At 36.9% G+C, this 20,460-nt stretch overlaps 1 protein-coding gene across 1 annotated transcript in view; it reads right to left on the reverse strand.

Moving 5' to 3' along the window:
• Nucleotides 1-20,460, reverse strand: part of CPNE8 (copine 8) — a 230,369-nt gene that overhangs the window by 129,203 nt on the left and 80,706 nt on the right. Inside the window, exon 6 of the mRNA XM_043563315.1 lies at nt 17,384-17,460. Within this exon, the coding sequence (XP_043419250.1) occupies nt 17,384-17,460 (77 nt within the window). The remainder of the gene's footprint in view (nt 1-17,383; nt 17,461-20,460) is intronic.

A 20,460-nucleotide genomic window follows, 5' to 3' on the forward strand; every position in this document is an offset into this window, starting at 1 on the left:
CAAAGACATTATAAGAAAAAGACTAGAATCCCCCACAAATATTGATGCAAAACTCCAAAAGAAAATGCTAGCAAACTGATTTCAACAGCACATTAAAAGGATTATACATAATGGCCAAGTGGAATTTGTCCCTGGAATCCAAGGATGGCTCAACATATCCAAGTCAGTTTAATATATACTATTAACAGAATGAAGGACAAAATCCATATGATCATCAATCCCAACTGATGCAAAAAAGCATTTGACAAGATTCAACACCATTTCATGATAAAAACACTTAGCAAACTAGGGATGGAATGACACATCTCGACATAATAACAGCCATATTTGAAAAATCCACAGGTAATCTCATACTCAATGGAGAAAGACTGAAAGCTTTTCCTCTAAAGTCATGAAGAAAGCAAGATGTCCACCCTTGCCACTTCTATTCAACATCATAATGGAAGTGCTATCCAGAGCAATTAGGTATGAAAAAGAAATAAAGACATCCAAATTGAAAAGGAAGAAGTGAAGGTTATGTCATATAAGTTATATGTGGAAAACCTTAAAGATTCCACAGTAAAAAATACTGTTAGAACTAATAAATTCAACAAAGCTGTAGGATACAAGATCAACATAAAAACCAGTTATGTTTCTATATATTAATAGTGAACAAACCAAAAAGGAAATTAAGAAAATAATTCAATTTACAATAGTACCAAAAATAATAAAATACTTAGGAATAACCTGAGAAGGTGAAAGACTCTCACACTGGAAGCTATAAAATATTACTGGAAGAAATTAAAGAAGACACAGATAAATGGAAAGACATCCTGTGTTCATGATTTTAAGATAATACTGTCAATGGGGCGCCTGGGTGGCTCAGTCGGTTAAGGGTCCGACTTTAGCTCAGGTCATGATCTCACGGTCCGTGGGTTTGAGCCCCACATCGGGCTCTGTGCTGACTGCCCAGAGCCTGAAGCCTGTTTCAGATTCTGTGTCTCACTCTCTCTGACCCTCCCCTGTTCATGCTCTGTCTCTCTCTGTCTCAAAAATAAATAAACGTTAAAAAAAAAATTAAAAAAAAAAAGATAATACTGTCAAGATGTCCATACCACCCAACACAGTCTACAGATTTAACATAATCCGTATCAAAATCCCAGTGTCATTTTTTTTTTTTTTTACAGAAAAAAAGTAGAGGGGCATCTGCGTGGCTCAGTCGGTTAAGTGTCCAACTTCGGCTCAGGTCACGATCTCACGGTTCGTGGGTTCAAGCCCCTCATCGGGCTCTGTGCTGACAGCTCAGAGCCTGGAGCCTGCTTCAGATTCTGTGTCTCCCTCTCTCTGCCCCTACCCCACTCGCTCTCTCCCCCTCTTTCTCTCTCAAAAGAAAATAAACATTAAAAAAAAAGTAGAAAAACTCATCCTAAAATTTATATGAAACCTCAAGTGACCCCAAATAGCCAAAGCAATTTCAAAGAACAAACCTGGAAGACTCACATTTCCCAATTTCAAAACTATTACAAAACCAGAGTAATCAAAACAGTATGGTACCAGCACAAAGACAGACAAATAGACCTATGAAAAAGAACAGAGAGCCTTTTCTTGATTTTCATGTTGCCCCTACATCTTTCAGTCAGAAAAGGCAGGTCAGGTCTTTCCCATGCTTTGAAGTCCTTTGACCTCCCCACGTGCATTAGCTGTATCTCTTTCATATTCTGTCCTGCCTTTTGCTTCTAATTTTAATTTTTATTTGTATTTTTGCTTTTTTTCCTGTTTTTAAAGGCTCATGTGATTAATTTGACCCTAGTTAGATAATTCATGATAATCTCTGTATCTTGAAGTCAGATGAATAGTAATTTTAATTATGTCTGCAAAGTTCCTCTTGCCACATAAGTAACATGACCATTGGTGTGACGCTAGACAGCAAAGGTCATGGGCCAAAATTCTCCCTTCCCCATCACACCTACCTTAAGACCCCAGAATTTCATTCCTAGGCATATAGTAATAAGACATCCAATATTTTTTATATGCAAATAATTTTATATTTTATATCCAATGAGGAGATATATAATAGTTTTTATTATAACACTGTTTATACAGAAAAAAAAAACTGGAAGCTATAAAGGCCCACCAACTTAATATTAGGTAAATCTGTTTATAATTCATAAAACTGATACAGTAATGAAATAAATAAGTAAAGTATAACTTCACACATCCACACATCACACATTACATATATGGCTATCACAAACAATTTTGAGCAACAAATCAAGTCACAGGAAAATATATGCAGTAGAATTTCAGTCATAGACGTTGAAAACATGAAAAATGAAACATCACACTTAATAACATTATGAAGGAGCTACTATCAAGCTTAATATTTTTTCTGAAAATTAATTTGCTTATGCTGAGCTGAAGGCAGTAAGTCACATCACTAAAGAGGTATGCCTTCAGTAATCTACAATGCTTCCTGCCTTAAAATATCTCCATCAGCGTTTCTCAATATTGAAAATTTTTAGGATCTCCGATTCATCTTTAGGCTATCTACCTGGTAAACACTTCATTTTTCAAAGCCCAACTCAAATGCTCTTCTCTGACTCTCATAACTAGAGTTGATTCGTGCACCCTCTCTACCTTGTAGAAACTCCTGCTGTCTTACAAGACCTGGACATAGGCACCACGTTTGAGAGTTCCACAAAGCTAACTTCACATCCCCGGTACATCAATTAATGACTGTGACCTTGAACAAGTTGTGTAATCTTCTTGAAACTCAGTATCCTCATCTGAGGACTAATAATTCAGTTTTAATATCAAATGTGTATAAACAGCACAGAGCAAGTATTCCATACATTATAGTTATTATCATGTGCTTACATGTATTATTCACAAAAGCAGGCAGCTCCAGAAGGGGAAGGGTTGTGCATCGCCATCTCTGCCTGTCTACACCTAAAGACATCTGATATTGACATTCTCTAAGCATTTGTTGAATTGCATTACATTTAAGAGAGTGATTTCAGAAGTCCCCAGAGAAATAATGTAACTCCATATGGATGTACAAGAAAACTAACAAATTAAGCCAGTAGCATGACTTCTGTTCAAACTTAGTACTAATTCAGTGATTATACTAGCTCAATCATGAGTGGGCCAGATAATAACAGGATGAAGTATATTCACTGACTGAAGGCAGGAAAAGGGAAGAGGTGATAAAATATGAAAAAAAAAAAAAAAACAGTTCCTGATATAGAATGTTAGGCAGCTAAAGAAGCAGAATGGGAATTCTAAGTGTTTCACCCGTGTAGGTAATGGCATTAAGAGATAATCTTCAATACAAAATTTGCCAACTTAACATATGGACTAGTCTTAACTGCAGTAACAAATCCCCAAATGGAGGCAGTTGGAGAAAGGACCTAGACTCTAATAAGAGCTAGTTCTTAACTGGATAAAGGATAATCCAACACCTTTCCATGCTAAGCTGATCTATTTGAACTGGGACAAAAACAACTCAAACTGAATGAACTCTTTTCAAAAAAATTGAATGAAAAAATTAATGTAGTACCTAGTGGCACAATGAGTTATTTATGTAATATTACACTAAAATTTGGCAACACATAAATTATTCATATATGAGAGTTCTGTTACACTTGAAATGTGAGGGAAAAGTGACATAGAGTTTAGGGAGAAGTATTATGCGAAGAATTAACTGACACTTGCCCTGTAGGGAAATGCAAAACATGTGATGCAGAAATAAACAATAAAGGATGAAGAATATTATAACTGAACAAAGATTCAGGTACTACACTAACAATGGGTACGAATCCTAGTCTGGTAGAGACCAGAAAGATTTCAGAGAAGGTGACAGGAGCTGTGTCTAACAAGGTGGGTGCAAACTGGCAAGTGGGGCAAAGTGCAGAAATGCCTTCCAGACACAAGGATCAGACACAGTGATGTAAGAATATGATCCAATGAAGGACATTCAAGTCGCTCAGAGGATAATGTGTGTTTAGGAATATTAAGAGTACACTGGTGGGTCTCAAGTGCCATTGCAGATTGAGTTTTCTACCCAACAGGGTATGGGGAAGAGCTGAAGAAGGAGCTGAATTCTACATCTGACTCTAAAAAGACCAGTAGGAGGGGCGCCTGAGTGGCTCAGTCGGTTGAGCATCCGACTTCAGCTCGGGTCACGATCTCGCGGTCCGTGAGTTCGAGCCCCGCGTCGGGCTCTGGGCTGATGGCTCAGAGCCTGGAGCCTGCTTCTGATTCTGCGTCTCCCTCTCTCTCTGCCCCTCCCCCTTTCATGCTCTGTCTCTCTCTGTCTCAAAAATAAATAAACGTTAAGAAAAATTTCAAAAAAAAATAAAAAATAAAAAGACCAGTAGGAGCTACTGCATGCAGAGGAAACTGGTGCGGACTGTAATTACAGACATCAAGGCTGGTCAGGAAGGGCTGTACAACTAAGTAAGAGGGGTTGCTGCAAAAGAGTAGTGGAAGTGAAGATGGACAGCTTGGCTGCTGAGCAAGGAAGGAGAGGGATAAAGGGCATAAAAGGACTCCCACCTACCTTGCTTAGAAACTGCCTAGCAGTGCCATCACAGAGAAAGGACACAGCAGGAGGAATTTTGATGGTATAAATGATAAATTCACCTTTGGGGCATATTCAATTTGACATTTCTTTGAGACATCTATGTTTGGTAGGCAGCTATATACATGCATCTGGAGCCAACAAAAGAAATATGATTGATATAAGATGTGATATCATTGTTATATAGGTGACAGCTGAAATCAGAGACATATAAGACATCATCCAGAGTAACATATCCTGTAGGGTGTAGGTGTTAAACTTGGTTAAGTCACAGACACATTTGAGACTCTAATAAAAGCCAGAGACATTTTCAGGAGAAGAATGTCACTCAGCATTTTGTGCACAATTTCAGGTCATTGTTTGGCCCATGATGCAGGTAAGAGGACTATCCAGGGAGCCATGAGGGAACCAGTGAAAGATGGTGTCATGAAAGCACAGGGAGAGGAGTTTCAAGAAAGAACTGATCAACAGCAACAAGCACCACAGACAGGCCAGGTAAGATGAGAACTGCAAGCATCTATGGATATGGCACACAGGAGATAGCTGAGCCCCCAAGCAAGACATTTAAGTGATCATGAAAAGTGGGTTGACGAGGTAGTGGCAGTGGAGCGATGGAGCAGCTGTGCAAGAAGTCTTTGAAGATTATTTGCTGTGATGGGAAGACTGGAGGCAGAGCCATAGCGTAAGGTAGAGGCAGAGTTATGTGTCTGGAGGATGGCAGGGCGGAAGCAAAGTCTCTAGGGATGTCTGTGTGGAGTGCAATCCAGGGCTTAGAAGAAGGCAGTTGTTCAGGTGGAGAAAAGTAATATATGCTCAACTAAACCAGGAGGGGAGGAGGTAAACTAAACCTCCCCCGTAGTGTGCCAAAAATGGAAGAACGATTAAGGGGTCACACCTGAGTTTTAAAAAGCACCTCAGCTCCTGGCTTCCTTCCTCTCCAGATTTTGGGTGAGTATTTGACTTATCTAAGACTCATTTGTTCATCTGCAAACTATGACTAACAATCTCTGGTTTGCTAGGTTGAGAAAAGATTAAATGGTACAATATATGGAAAGCTCTTGGTGCAGGGTGTTAGAGTGTTAAATAACAGATGCAGCAACTAATAGTATTTATGATATTATTTTCTCTGAAAGTAAAAAGGTAAAGTTGTAAAAGTAAAAGGCTAGGAGTGAGGAGAAGAAAGGTTATGTGACAGAGGGCTTGAAGAAAGTTATTTGTAGCCTTTTGGAAAAGCTGCTAAGAAGAAAGGAAAAATGTACCCACAAGAATGACAGAGCATAGAAGGTTGAAGCCGGGCTGGAGATCAGGATTCAGTGGTATCACCGGACCATTTGATTCTGGACTGTGACACTGAGGTGCTCAGATCACACAAGTGTAGATACAGAGAAGGTAAATAGCTGGGGATGATGACATAAGATACCAAATGTTTTTTGTTAAACAAAGAAAAAATCAAAGCCACATAAATAGCTCAGTAATTGAAAACTAACACTGATGTTCAAGCAAAAAGAAACATACTTTTCGTATATTAGTTTTCTTTTGAAATCTAATTACAGGAAGAAATGATGTCATTTCCAAAGGCAAAACTAAAGATGCATGCAAGTAGTTTTTCAAAACGAATGAATATTTTAATTTAAATCTCATACGTTTATCTTTCCAGGCAATACATTTTGTCTCTAAAAATTATGAAGACATTATTTCTAAGATTTTACTCTATCAGTTATCACAAAAGAAAATATATGACGTTCACTGTTAAAATATGTTAAATGCCAGAAAACGGCAATAGCAAATTTTGCTGAAATTTTTAAACACTGTGCTCAAGAAATCCATCTGCTCCCCTGTAATTGTTAAAATTACAATTAAATTAGGGGCACGTGGGTGGCTCAGTCAGTTGAGCGGCCGACTTCGGCTCAGGTCATGATCTCACAGTTCGTGGTTTGAGCCCCGCGTCGGGCTCTGTGCTGACAGCTCAGAGCCTGGAGCCTCCTTCGGATTCTGTGTCTCCCTCTCTCTGGCCCTCCCCGCTCATGCTCTGTCTCACTCTCTCTCTCAAAAATAAACATTAAAAAAAATTTTTTTTAATAAAAAAAATAAAATAAAATAAAATTACAATTAAATTAAACGTGGTCTTCTTTTATGGTCAGAATGTAAATGCTGACATTAAAAGAAAGGCAAGGCAGTTATTATCACAGTACAGAATTATGAGGAATACACAATCGGTGATTTGAGACACAGCTTTGTAGTAATAAAAACAAAGTAAACTGTTCATAATCTCTGGAGATGAAAATTTTCTTTAAAAGTAATTATTGACAAGAATGATGTGATCCTAGCTCTTAAATACCACATATGTCAAAAATTTTTAAGAAATTATTTCAGCTGGGATAAACTAGATCTGTCCATCTACGTACAGAAATATTAGGTTACTAATATTATTGCAAGTACCCTTTACATTTGTGATGTAGTAAAATGCATAGGTAGCAACATTATTATAATCTAAAAATTCTATTCCAAGCCCTGAAGTGCAAAGTTATAATGCGCAGGAGAGACATTTTGTGTTCTTAACAAAAAAGAGAAAAACATAGAAGTTTGATTCTTATTCTGGAAAATTCAGTTGAATAAACATTTACCGAATCTTACCATTTACAAGGCACAACAACAGGTCTCTACAATGCAGAGGATATAATGGTTTCTTTTTAAGTCTTTTCACAATTGTTAAAAGAAAAAAAGGATGGAGGAAAGGCATTCAGCAGCTTGATTGAATTTTAGGAGGTTGTTCAGGGGCTTTGCTCCAGCATGCTGTGGAACCCACATGTGTCATGGTGAACAGAAGAATTAATAAGAACAGAACAGGAACATCTACTGTGTATTCCTTTGATTATTGTTTAAGTAGACCTGTTTAGGAAAGGACAACAGGGAACTTAAAACAAACAAAAATAGTATGAAAGGGAGAAGGTAAAAACCTTTATTAAAATGTTGGGAGAAGCCAACAATTCAGTTAGCTAGAAGTGGTATATTTATACTAAAAAAAAAAAAAAAAACAAAAAAACCCAACACAATATGTTTATGCAAATGACTAAAAATATATGTTGGAATCTAGATGTATTTGGAAATGTCAGTTTACTAAATTGCCCTCCATGTTTAGAGTCTTTCATCGGAATTAACTCAAATTGGGAAACAGTTGAGATTCAATTGATCTGTCTCCATGATTACTGGCTCTAACCATTACTGGTATCAAAGCAGACAGTGAGTTGCAAAGATTACTGAGATTTTTCACTTACTAGAATACATTCTCAGAGCAGCCTACTGCATTACGAGAATCTGCCTGTACCTAAAATGGCACTGTGGCCCAATCAAGGATAAATGCAAAATAATATAAATAAATAAATATTTATTTATTACAAAAATATATAAATAAATATAAATAAAACCCCTTCAACAAAAATAATATAAATAAAACCCCTAACAATATGTTTAATTTCTCTTCCCTGAACACTGAAAAAGAAGAAAGCAGCAGAAAGCTCGTTGCTTTTAGAAATGGAAGCACATCATCCTGCATTACCAAATGGAAGAAATGACCAGGAAGAATGAGTACGTGGTGCTATGTACTTGTCAACACACTGAATTCAGAATGATGATTTTCTAAAAGATCAGGAAAAAACATCACACACTCATTTACCTCTTTCCAAAACTAGATATGGATTTATTTTTAAAATTCCTTCCAATAGTCTTCCTATTTAGACTGTGTTGGCTTTGAGAAAATTTAATGTTACCCCTAGAGAAGGGTTCTGTCACCCTAGCTGACCACAGAGAGCAGGTGCAGTAACCCTAGAATGAGATTAGCTGGCACAGGAAAGCCACTCTTCCCCTCACTTCCAGGGCTATTGCTGTTCTCTTAATCATCCTAGGGAACAGAAGAGTGCAGCACATTCCCTATGGAAACCTGGTATAGCCCACAGAAGCTAAGTCTTCATGACCCAAGACAGAAGCAAGAAACAAACTGCTCTGCAGATGACCTCGGGAATTTTTACCTCAGGAATTTTTGTTTTTACTCTGGACTGTGCTGGCATAAGAGCTGTGTGGGTAAGACATAGTGCAAAGGAACCTCTCATCCTTGAAATGACCTAAGCCAAGATGGGTATCTTGGAAGCTCGTCTTATCATTCAGAGACGTTCTTGACTTTTAAGTAAATACTTTTTCATTACTAAAATGAAATAAAATTTAAAAATTCAATTTCTGTCAGAGCCATATATAAATATATTCATTTGTTGAAGGCATTATAATGCGGTAGTTAAGCACATGGGTCACAAGCCAGACAACTTCTATTTGAAGCATGGTTTCTCCAGAATCCTTGACTCAGTTTTTTTCTCTGATGAATGGGGATGATTATAATACCTATCTACCTCACAATGGTGCAGTAAAGGTTACAGAACTTTTAAGTGCAAAGCAGGTAGTATATTGACTGACACCTTGTAAGAATTCAATCAAGTTAGCCACTGGTATTATTTTTTAAAAAATTCACTGCTCTCTTTCAATTGCTTTGAAGACACAAACCAGTTGGGTATAAATATAGGAGCAGAGACAATCCCTAAATGTTAGTTTCAAACATTCATCTCATCAGTGGGCTAGAGCTCAGACCAAGATTCTTATTCTAAGGTTGGCCCATAAAGGTCTTTCTTTACAACTAGTTTGCTTAACTATAAAACTAATATTCCCTGAGCTACATGTTGAATCCCAGAATCAGCAAATTATGCCATAACCTAAGAGGGAAGAAAGAAGAAAGAAACAATGAATTTCATTGTAGAGGAACCTATAATTTCTCTGAAAGATTTTATCCCAACATAATCTTTAAACATTGTCTATACTAAGGGTAACCCTTTAGAAACTTGTCTGATACTAAAACTAAGTGAAATGAGGAATGTTTATTCAACAAGTAGGTTTATTCAACAAGAAGGTACTATTTAGTTTAGAAGCCATCTTCCAAATAACACAGATCACATCTTATCAGTTCTTTCCTTCAGCTTTATCAGTTTTTAATCCAACTCAATGAGGTTAGACAAATATAAACAAACAAAAAAGAATGTTGCAAATGTTTACACCTTGCAATACAAGGATAGAATGACTCATCTCTTCCTAAAACACTGATCAACTGTGAAAAGCCCAGACATGGATGATCTTCCCCTTGTCAGAAAATGATACATCCATCCATTCAGTTACTTGTGCAACAAATCTGCAAGCCTTCCTAGAAATCCTTTTCAATCAACCTATCAGCCTATCATCAATCCTTGTGAAATGAATATTAAAAACATATTTTGATCGGCTTATTTCTCATCTTCTTAGTCCAAATTACTGTCTACTCTGAACTAGATTATTTCAGCAATAATTAACTTACTAATTGTTCCTGTTAACTACCCATAACCATTCTGCACACAGAAGTGAAAGAACCTCTCTGAACAAAAATCATGATTTTTCCCACTGTATTTATGATAAAAATTCAATTAGTAAAAATGACCTATATATTCTGGTCTAAGTCAGTACTCTAATTTTCATAGGGTTTATATCAATATGTAATTATATTTATTTGTATGACTATTCATTTAATGAATAGGTGATTATCTCCATGAGGACAGGAACAACTGTGTTTTCATAATTGTATGCTTAGTACCTAACAGTTCCTGGTCCGTTATATATTCTCAGTAAAGATGTGTTGAATAAATGAATTAAGAGAAGAAAAAAAAAAAAAAAGAATCCTTAGAACCTCTACTAAACTCAGGTGGTATCTGATAGAAAAGTAAACAAATCCAGTCAATAAATACAGTCTAAGTAATAAGCACTTAGATAAAATAATTTTGCCTTTTATTTTCTTTCTCAATTTTGGATGCCTAAAGGAGTTACTTGTACATAAGCTTCATAAGAACAGGGAAATAACATCCAAATCAGAAAAGCAGATCAACCATTCTAGGGCTTGCCTCTGATGATGATATTAAGGACTATTTTCAGAAAAATGTATTTATCTTATCCATATCTTTGATGACTGGCCATATTCTTTGCAAGCCTATCTAATCAGAACAGTTCCTAATTTATATGCCTTTACCAAGAACAACTGGAATTTCTGCATAGAGCAGAGAAGTGTTGGGGCTTACAGCTGTATACAGTCACTCTTTCAGGTTAAATAAATACATCTCTGCAGATTTTTTTTTTCAACGTTTTTATTTATTTTTGGGACAGAGAGAGACAGAGCATGAACGGGGGAGGGGCAGAGAGAGAGGGAGACACAGAATCAGAAACAGGCTCCAGGCTCTGAGCCATCAGCCCAGAGCCCGACGCGGGGCTCGAACTCACGGACCGCGAGATCGTGACCTGGCTGAAGTCGGATGCTTAACCGACTGCGCCACCCAGGCGCCCCTGCAGATTTTTCCAGAGCATGAGCTCAGATCCACAAATGAATGTTAAAAAAGTGGGCCAGTTGAACATTTACTAAGTTTCTGTTATATGGAAGACTCATAATCTGGTGCAAGATACATAAGGAAATGTACTAAGATTCTCTCTACTTTTAGTCTTTAGAGAACACACAATTTTTCATATAGACTCTCCCAAAGGTAGATAAATGCTTTATGCTAGATCAGTGAAGCACCTAACATCTCTCTAAGATGCAATCAGTGGTTCAATTTTTAATGTGTTGGAATCATATGAAAATTATAAATATGTACACACATCAATGTGATCTTTGCAAATAAGAGAAAAATAATTTAATTGATATTGTCCTTTAGATTATATTTTGCAATTACATATGAACCTGGGCAATGGTCTAAAAATCCAGGACATTTCCAGAAAAAAAACCCAAAAAACAAAAACCCACTATCTTATAAAACCCAAACTAATGACAAGAGAAACTGAGAATAGACAAAATAATGTTTAATATTTATATTTGGTCAACACTTAACAATTTATATATATGTAATAAACTTTGGTTCAAAATTGTCCTTTATCTAATCTTACTGAATTCCTAGCTAAATGCTTCTCTAAGGAAACCAATACTGAAAGACAAAAAGACACAAAGACAGGAAGGAAAAAAGGAAGGAAAGAAGAGAGGGAAGGAGAAATGGAAAGGTGAGCTTATTAGGTGATTGCATTTAAGGTCTTTCCTAAAAGATGTTAGCTATATTTAATAACATTAATAATAGCTGCAATTGTGGTGTTTATTAAATTCCAGTGTCCTCCATGACAAAAATATTGTATAAAGTATTGTTATTTCTTTAATAGCTCTCTTAAAAGTATCTTATTCATATGTTTCAGATGAGGAAACTGGAGCTCAGGAATTTAAAGCAATTTGTTCAAATTATACACCCAATAAATTATGATCCCAGACTTGACTGCCCCCAAAGCCCATATCCTATCAACTCTGTTACAGCGGCTACTTATTTATCTTTAGACTAAAGTTTCCATACTACAAATGTAACACACAGGTATGGAAATATAATATAGATGTACAAATTTTGTAATGTAACATGTGAGTTAGTACCAGGCATGGTACTTAAAAACATCATATTCTGATTTCCAGCCCGGTGCTCTTTCCAATAAGAAACAAAAATAAATAAAAATAAATAAAAAAACAGGGAGTATAACAATATCAAGCTACTCTGCAAGGAAGTTACTAAAGTCAAGATGACTTTGAAGGTCAAAATTTGCCCCAAAGCTGACTATATTTTCACATACAAAACGTTGCACAATAAAGACAAGCCCTACTTCATCGTTAAGTTTGGATGTTTCTCACCTTCAAGACTAATCATTCTCCCATTCTTCCTCCTCCTATTCCTCTCACACTGACTTCATCTACATGCACCCACAGCTACAAAATAGCTTTCAGAATCAGGCCACATTTGAACCAGATCTTTAAGGCAAGCCTTTAAGGCTCTTGCCTCAAGTCCCTCAGAAGCCCTCTACTTCTACATTATTCCCCAGCTTCCCTTCTCCTCTGTTCCTCTCTCCACATTTCTCCTGTTGAACTTTAGCACCCAATGTGCTCTGTCCTTAAACCCTTTATCAGAGTTGGTATCCCAGTAGTGTCCATCCATCAGCTGCAAGCCGGTCTTCCAATTATCACCTGCCTTTGAGCCCCTGTCCCTGTACTCTTCTCACTGTACTGTTCACTAATCACTCTTAGATCCCTCTCTTTATCCTTTACCCACTCCTGATTGCCTAGATCACAAGCTGCTACAGCCACCCTACAAAGAACATAATCTTTTCCCTTAGCCAAAACAGTTGCCGGTTCAATTACCCATGGAGTTCCCCCTCCTCTCCAGGGTAAGAATCTTCCTTCTAATCACAACCAGTCCCTGCCTCCTCACTCCATCCTTTTATACAGAACCAGTCATGCCTGGATGAGCGTAACAGGAACAAACAGGTCTATTACTTGATGAATATAATAAATGCTCTCATCCCAGAGAAGAGAATGGCAATCTTTCTTAAACTGGTGCTGATTCTAGCATTTTGGAAGGCTTTGCTGAATCCATCACTGAGCTCCCTAAAGATAGAAGAAGTAAAACTCTCTGACAGCATCACGCAGAAAATTGGATACAATCTCACAGCATGAGAAAACACACTGCTGAGTGGGTATAATGGTAAATAATAATGGGACGATCTAAAGCGAGGAGCCAATGAGTCATAGGAAGACACAGTAAGTGCTGCAGACAAATTAAGTAGCACAAGAGTCATTTTAGGAGGGCTCAGGGAAAAGACCAAAATGTTAGATGGAATTAAGATATGAGAAATGTGTTTGCTCAGAACTTGAATTCAAATTTGCTCAAAACTTGAATTCAACAGAACAGATTATTGGAAATTGTGAAAATCGTGAGCTGCTATTAAAAAGTAAATTAAAAATTCTTGAACATCAATTTCAAAAAAAATTAACCTAAGTTCCTACAAAATATTAAAAAATAATTTTTTAAAGTTTATTTACCTTAAGAGAGAGACAGCAAAAGTAGGGGAGGGGCAGAGAGAGCGGGAGAGAGAGAATCCTAAGCAGGCTCGATGCTGTCAGTGCTGAGCCTTATGTAGGCTTGATACCACGAACTGTGAGATCATGACCTGGGGTGAAACCAAAAGCCAGACGCTTAACCGACTGAGCCACGCAGGCACTCCTTAAAAATTAATTCTTATTCTCATAAAGAAGAGAATCTCACAATAAAAGTGACAACAAGAACTGAAGCACAGAAAACAAGAAGTGATTTTAAATTCACATTCTGGGGGTGACTGGGTGGCTCAGTCGGCTAAGCGTCTGACTTTGGCTCAGGTCATGATCTTATGGTTTGTGGGTTCAAGCCCTGTACCAGGCTCTGTGCTGACAGCCTGGCCTGGAGCCTGCTTCGGATTCTGTGTCTCCCTCTCTCTCTGCCCCTCCCCTGCTCATACTCTGTCTCTCTCTTTGTCTTTCAAAAAATAAAAATAAACTTCAAAAATAAATAAACATTAAATTCACATTCTGTATTTAATAGAGCATGAGGCTATACACTAGAAATCCATTTTTCCTTTGTAATAAATATAACTTAGTTTTCAAAGGCTTGATGAGTAACAATTTAAAGCACTAGTATATCTGCTTTAAATCTCCAAATCTTATAGTTATCATCATTTTTAAAAGCCCAACACTGAGGAGATATTATAACACAAGTGCAATTTAAAAGCCAAAAGAAATTATTTTTCATGCCTTAACAGAAAATAATTTAAACTAGGCCATTTAAAGGGAAGGCTTTAAAGGGAAGAAAACAATAGAATCTTTGGAGTAACTTAGAATTTAAAAGGAAAACTAACTGGAAAATAAATCTCTAATCTAAAACAAATTGGTGAATAAGCCCTAAATCACTTAGATAATGTGATTTAACATAAATAACATTTGAGACACAGGGAGACTTTCTAAACTCAAGATGAGTCAATTTTGTTAATCGCAGGTGGATAATCTGCCTCCGGAGGTGTCCTGTGCTACAATTCCAAAGCCTATACCCTTCCAGACAGGGAAAATCCTCCAACTCCCTAACAAGATAGGCAAAAGTAATGGCTACAACAGGAGAGTATACAAATTCTATTTTTATCTCCAGGCACGATGAATCAACCATGGAAAAACAATGGGATGTTTAGTGACCATTTTACAATGTTATCTTTGACTGGATAGCTATACCCTGACCAGGGCAGGTTCACTCCATGGGGGTGGGGGTGAGGGCAGGGCAGGAGGAGACAGAGGGGGCTGTGAGCAATGGATGTAAGAGCTACATGTGAGATACGTATTATTTCCCAATGCAAAGTTTATTGTTTCTGCCATGCTTTAAGATATTCCACTATGTTTATGTATTATGTGATAAAACATGGTATCCTCCTTTAGAAATTATGGTTATCATTGAGTTTCCTGTGAGAAAACACTTCCCTGACCTTAAATCATCTCCAATATTCTCCCTGGCTCTATCCTTTCTTCCAAAACCATTCTCTCCTCCACTGAAGTACCACATACCTTCCAACCTTCCCATCTCTCCATTCGATTGATTTGAAAAACCACGTACAGGAAAAAAAAATACATGGCAGTGACTAAAGGTGATCAGGGATGAGGGTGGAATCTGAAAGCATCCATCTAGTGGACCTGCTAATTTTAAGGGCTACTTCGACATTATGGGCAGATAAAACTTCCATGAAAATAACATTTCACTCTCTTCCTCAACCCAACTACACTTTTAAACAAAAAGGATAAATGATTTTCATTGCTTTACATTTGATGTTGAGGTAAGGGAGTAAATTGCCATTTGAACAGAAGATACATCGTCTCTCAGTAACCCTTTTCTTAATACTTATTTGCCTGAGAAGACTGCCTAGTAAGGTCCAAGGTTGAATAAAAGATTAGTTACATATAGTTTACAACACTGAATGAATTCTACCTTGGTCAGTAAGATAGATATAATATCAACACTTTCAATAAACTTGTCTAAATTACAAAATACCCTACAGATGAAGCAAAGCAGGTGGTTACAATGGCTTCATGTTGCCTGAACAGGTTTCCAAGGCTTTGTCTCACTTATGCTACTCCAACCTCAGCAGGAGCTAGGAAAAGTCTAAAGGGCATCTCATCTTTTCTGATTACATAAGATAATCATGACGCAACTGCCAGAAAATACTCTCAACATTTGCATAATCATTACTCTAGACATCTTCACCCCTTAGCCCAATTGTGTTTTTGTTGGTCTTGTCTAATGGAAATTGTCGAATGACCTGAACAAGGGCCACATTTCACACTATATTCTATTTACCACATGCCCCAACAAATAAAATATCAACTTTTTAACATGTTTCAAGACCAACATAAAAATAATGTTCTATTGGGAAGAATTTTAAGTAATTTAATAGTCTTATTAAAGTAGAGTTATATTTTCCTTTTATGGAGAAAATAACACCAGATAAAAATAACCAGTAAAATGATCAATTTAAAAATATGAGTGCAAGTTCTATAAAAATCTCTATTCTGTTACACTGAAATAAAAATTCTCTATTTTAATTGCTTTTGTTTTCTCTCAAAGAATATTAAAGGCACCTCTGAGGTAGCATTGTGTATGCTATTGATTCGTTTTTCAGTAAAAAGGGTGATTCAGTGACCTTCCAAGAATTTTCATGGGCCTAAATCATTAGACTCAACAATACAGTAACAATTATATATACTTAATAAAATTATCTGCATTTGCCTTACAGATTACTTTTTACTGACATATTAAAGTGAGCATAAACATATTTGAATTATAAGCTTACAAATCCTACGAAGATAGAAAAAATTATACATGAAAGAATGTTAAAAAAGGTAGTTGATATGCAAAAGTCTTCAAACTGGCACTAAGTAATAAGTTAATAAGTGAGAAGTGAGAATTCATAGATTTCTTATTAACCTGAAAAGAATACACTAAACATAAAGTTCAATTTTATACAGATAATGTGAGAATAATGATGCCCTTGGACATTTAAGTATTTGGATGTCAAAGGTGAATAATTTTGGACAGTTTTGACAAATTTATTTTATGAGTTTGAGATTCTTAAAAGAATCTGACTTCCAAATTTCCCAAACCTTTTGATATTGTGGTTAGTTCTGCAATTTTTTCTCAGTATTCTTAATAAATCATCTGATTTTTTATGAACAGTTAAATGAATCCAAATAATTGAGACTGGGTGAGGGTAGGAAGAAGGAGGATAGTAAGGGGGAAGATTTAGGAGAAATGTCTGGAGTTAGTTTGCTGTCTTATTTGGAACTGGAGAAAAATAGGATCATCCCATGCAATTGATCTGAAATTGAAAATGAAATATGATCCCAGTGACTGAAAGTGAAGGAAGAATACATAATTCTGAGATACCATCTTCTCTTAATCTTTATACACTTACTTTCTTTTTCACAGACCCAATTTTGTAGTAAAAATTATTACAATCTCAATCAGTATAAATGCCTTTATTAAATATATGGTATGAAGAATGGTGCTACATATAGTCCCTAGCCCAAAGGAGGAAAATATCTTTTTCAAAATGTTTAATTCTTAAAAACAGAAGAATTAATACTATAACCAAACAGAAAACAATACATTTTCTTTTTTAAGTCTCCTCCTTTCATTTTGTGAACATTTTGCAGCAGGGCATACGACAGCTAAAATATAAATGATTCTTTACAAACATGTCAGAACTATTTTGTTAGAAGAAAAAACTCAGGAAGATTTTTAAACCCACTTTTGGTCTACAACCACATATTTACCAATTCCAAACTACCAAAATAAAAACTGAAGAGTTAACATTTCATTGTCTGCATTAAAAAATACTTACACTATTGGCTTTTCCAGGCGACTTCCCTGAGAACCAACAATCTCCCCCAATGTACAAAACACTTGTCCCAGAAAGTCCTAAAATAGATAAAAGGATTAAAGCTCATAAGTTCTCAAGCTGTCTTTACACTACATATTTTGTACATCATATCTGTATTGGTTTCATTGCTGAAATACTTAATTCCCCGACTCCCAATAATGAATAAAATGAGCTCAACAAGCATGAATTTTAGCATCTGATTTTCCTGCAAACTGGCAAAGCCTTTTGTCCTTTTATCGCAGCTAGCTTGTTAATGCAAGTAAGCGGGAAACTGCTTTTACTTTCTTTTTCTTCTTGAAATTACAACAACAGTGGAAAGAAGTTCCAGGATTTGAATCCACAGTTGGCTTTGGATATCTCTGAAACTAGTAAGCTTTGGGCTGAGGAGGTAGACTGTGAAAACACAGAGCAGAGGTGGTTAACCATACTCAGCGTTACCTACACACAGGCTATGTGAGGTGGCTACAGAGGGGGTCCCAAGCCACACAGCCAGGTGTCTGTTCCACTACTGACACTCGTTACCTGGGACTGGGCAATTAATTAAGCTCTCCAGTTTCTTCATTGCTAACCTGTACTAGTTCCCCTCACAGAGTTGTTTTGAGGAGGAACGAGTTAATATTACATGAGTTAATATTAGCATATGTTACATACCTAAAAATAGGTTAAGTGTAATACATTGTAAAGTTCATTAATGTACAAACTAGATGTACCTTATTTCAATTACAATCTTATACTTATTTTCAAGACTCAGAATAACCTTGCACAATGAAAGATCTGTTATTAATCTTTGTTTCACATATAAAGAAAATCCTAATCATACAAGAGGTTGATTTCTTTCATGGTCTGAGCAGTCAGAAATAGCAGACTAACCCAGATGTTCTGATTCCAGATTAATATGCTGCCTAAGAACTTAAATATCATAAACACAATGCAATTTCACATGCCAATAAAATAAGAGTTCCAACATCATCTGGGTGTGTTGAATCAAGAAAATATGCAAGTATTTCAGAGAGATACACACACTCTAGTTTAGCTTGTATAGGATTTCAATCTGTCCTAAAAGAGAAGGTGGAAGATGTCCTTAAATTGTAGAGAACTGGCCCATGGGAAGCCCTAAGAAGGATGGACAGGAATGAAGAAACAAAATATTCAAAGTTTTTAATAAGTAAAAATTTTAAATGCCTAGCAAGTAAAAGCTATGTATTCAGTTCTAAAAAGTAAAAGGAGAGAGTGTTCTAAGTCTGATGAAAGAAATCCATGCTGGAGACTAGGATAGTCAGGGTAATATTTCCCAAAGGCAGTAAGCCTTGAGAGCCAAGGAGAAATCAGATCATGGAGAGAAGAGAGTTGGATATTCTGTTAGCTAGGATACAATGGGAAGTTACTCAGATCAAAGGGCTGAAAGTTATCAGGAGAAGGGAGGAGGGGGAAAGGACAAAAGCAGGGAACGAGTGTGTTTTGCTTTGCAAAAACCAGCAGTTCCCAACCAACAGACACCCAGTAAGGTGTTTCACCTGTTAGTCCCTTGGTAGGTGCTTCTTTCACCTGATAACCCCTTACAGACCCTTACAGGAACCAGCTGAATCAGTTTGAGCCATTTTGGAGTTGAGTACCTGCAGAAGTTCCCCCACCCCCACCTCCACCCCTCGCCTAAGTTGTCCTGCAGTTACCTTTAGCTCATTATAAAACTAGGATCCCCTCCTATAAATGAGATTTTTCCGCCTATTTTTCCACCTGTTGTTTGAACATAGGTGCATGTACTAGCATGGTGACATTCTAGGCATACGGAATTGAACCCAAGTGCCTAAATAATAGAATATGTATAACTCCTTAATGTATATGTAATGCATATGCAAGCTCCCTGATCCCACCCCCTAATACACTGGATAAAAGCTTCCTGTACTAAATTCAGGGACAGACAGTGCTTTGAGAGCTGCCTCCAGCTCCTTACTTGTGAAAAGTAATAAAAAGCTCTTTGCTTTCAACACTTCCTTCGGTTGTGTTCAATTTAATGCACTCCAGGCAGTGAACTCCTTGAGTACAGTTACAATTCCAGTTAAAGGAGAAGAGAATTGGCTACCCAAAAATACCTCTTTGCCATAAGGATTATTATTTTTTTTAATGTTTATGTATTTACTTTGAGAGAGAAAGTGCTATCAAGGAAGGGGCAGAGAGAGAGAGAGGGAGAGAGAGAATCCCAAGCAGGCTCAATGTTGTCAGTGCAGAGCCTGACAGGGCTCAATCCTACCAACTGTGAGATCATGTCCTGAGCCAAAATCAAGAGTCCAATGCTTAGCCGACCGAACCACCTGGGTGCCCTGGCATAAGGATTATTTTAGGCTAATTATTTTTAATAGCAGACATGGGGGAAGCTCAGAAAACCAGGTTAGAAGTTAGCCTTTTGCAGGAGACATTTACATTTATAAGAAAAATTTCCATTTCTAAGGCTGTCTTCCTCACTGTACTAGGATGAAGGGGGTTACTAAATCTCTTCTCAGTGGAGAAGGCAGAGACTTAAATCTGCATAAACTATGCCCTCTTTAAAATGCTTTGCCTGAAAACCTCCCATAACTGCTTCCCCACTCACCAACATTTTTTGTCTTTAGTTAGAGATGGTATAAGGCTTGGACCATTTCAGGGAGTTACTCCATTTTCCTTAGTATCTCCCATGTATACAGGAGGTATACCATGTTATTAAACTTTCATTTGTTTTTCTCCTATTAATCATCTTTTTTATTACAGAGGCTAATAAGAAGGGTAGAGGGAGAATTATTTTTCCTCCCTTACATAATCCTAGAGAACAGATCAGAGTTACAGGCAAGAATGTAATAAGAAAAGAATGGGCTTCAAGTAAAGGGGAGAATTGAAGATGAAGAGCCAAGTCAGACTGTAGAAGGTCCAGTTGGCCGGTCAAAAACAAACAAGGAAGTTGTCTAAGGATAATCAGAAGCAACTGGAAGTCTTTTAGCAATGCAGGGGCACCATTAGAACAGTACATTCAGATTACTCGGGTACCAGTGTGAAGAATGGACTGACGA

Source organism: Prionailurus bengalensis, chromosome B4 (assembly GCF_016509475.1).
Source record: "Prionailurus bengalensis isolate Pbe53 chromosome B4, Fcat_Pben_1.1_paternal_pri, whole genome shotgun sequence".
Lineage (NCBI taxonomy): Eukaryota > Metazoa > Chordata > Mammalia > Carnivora > Felidae > Prionailurus > Prionailurus bengalensis.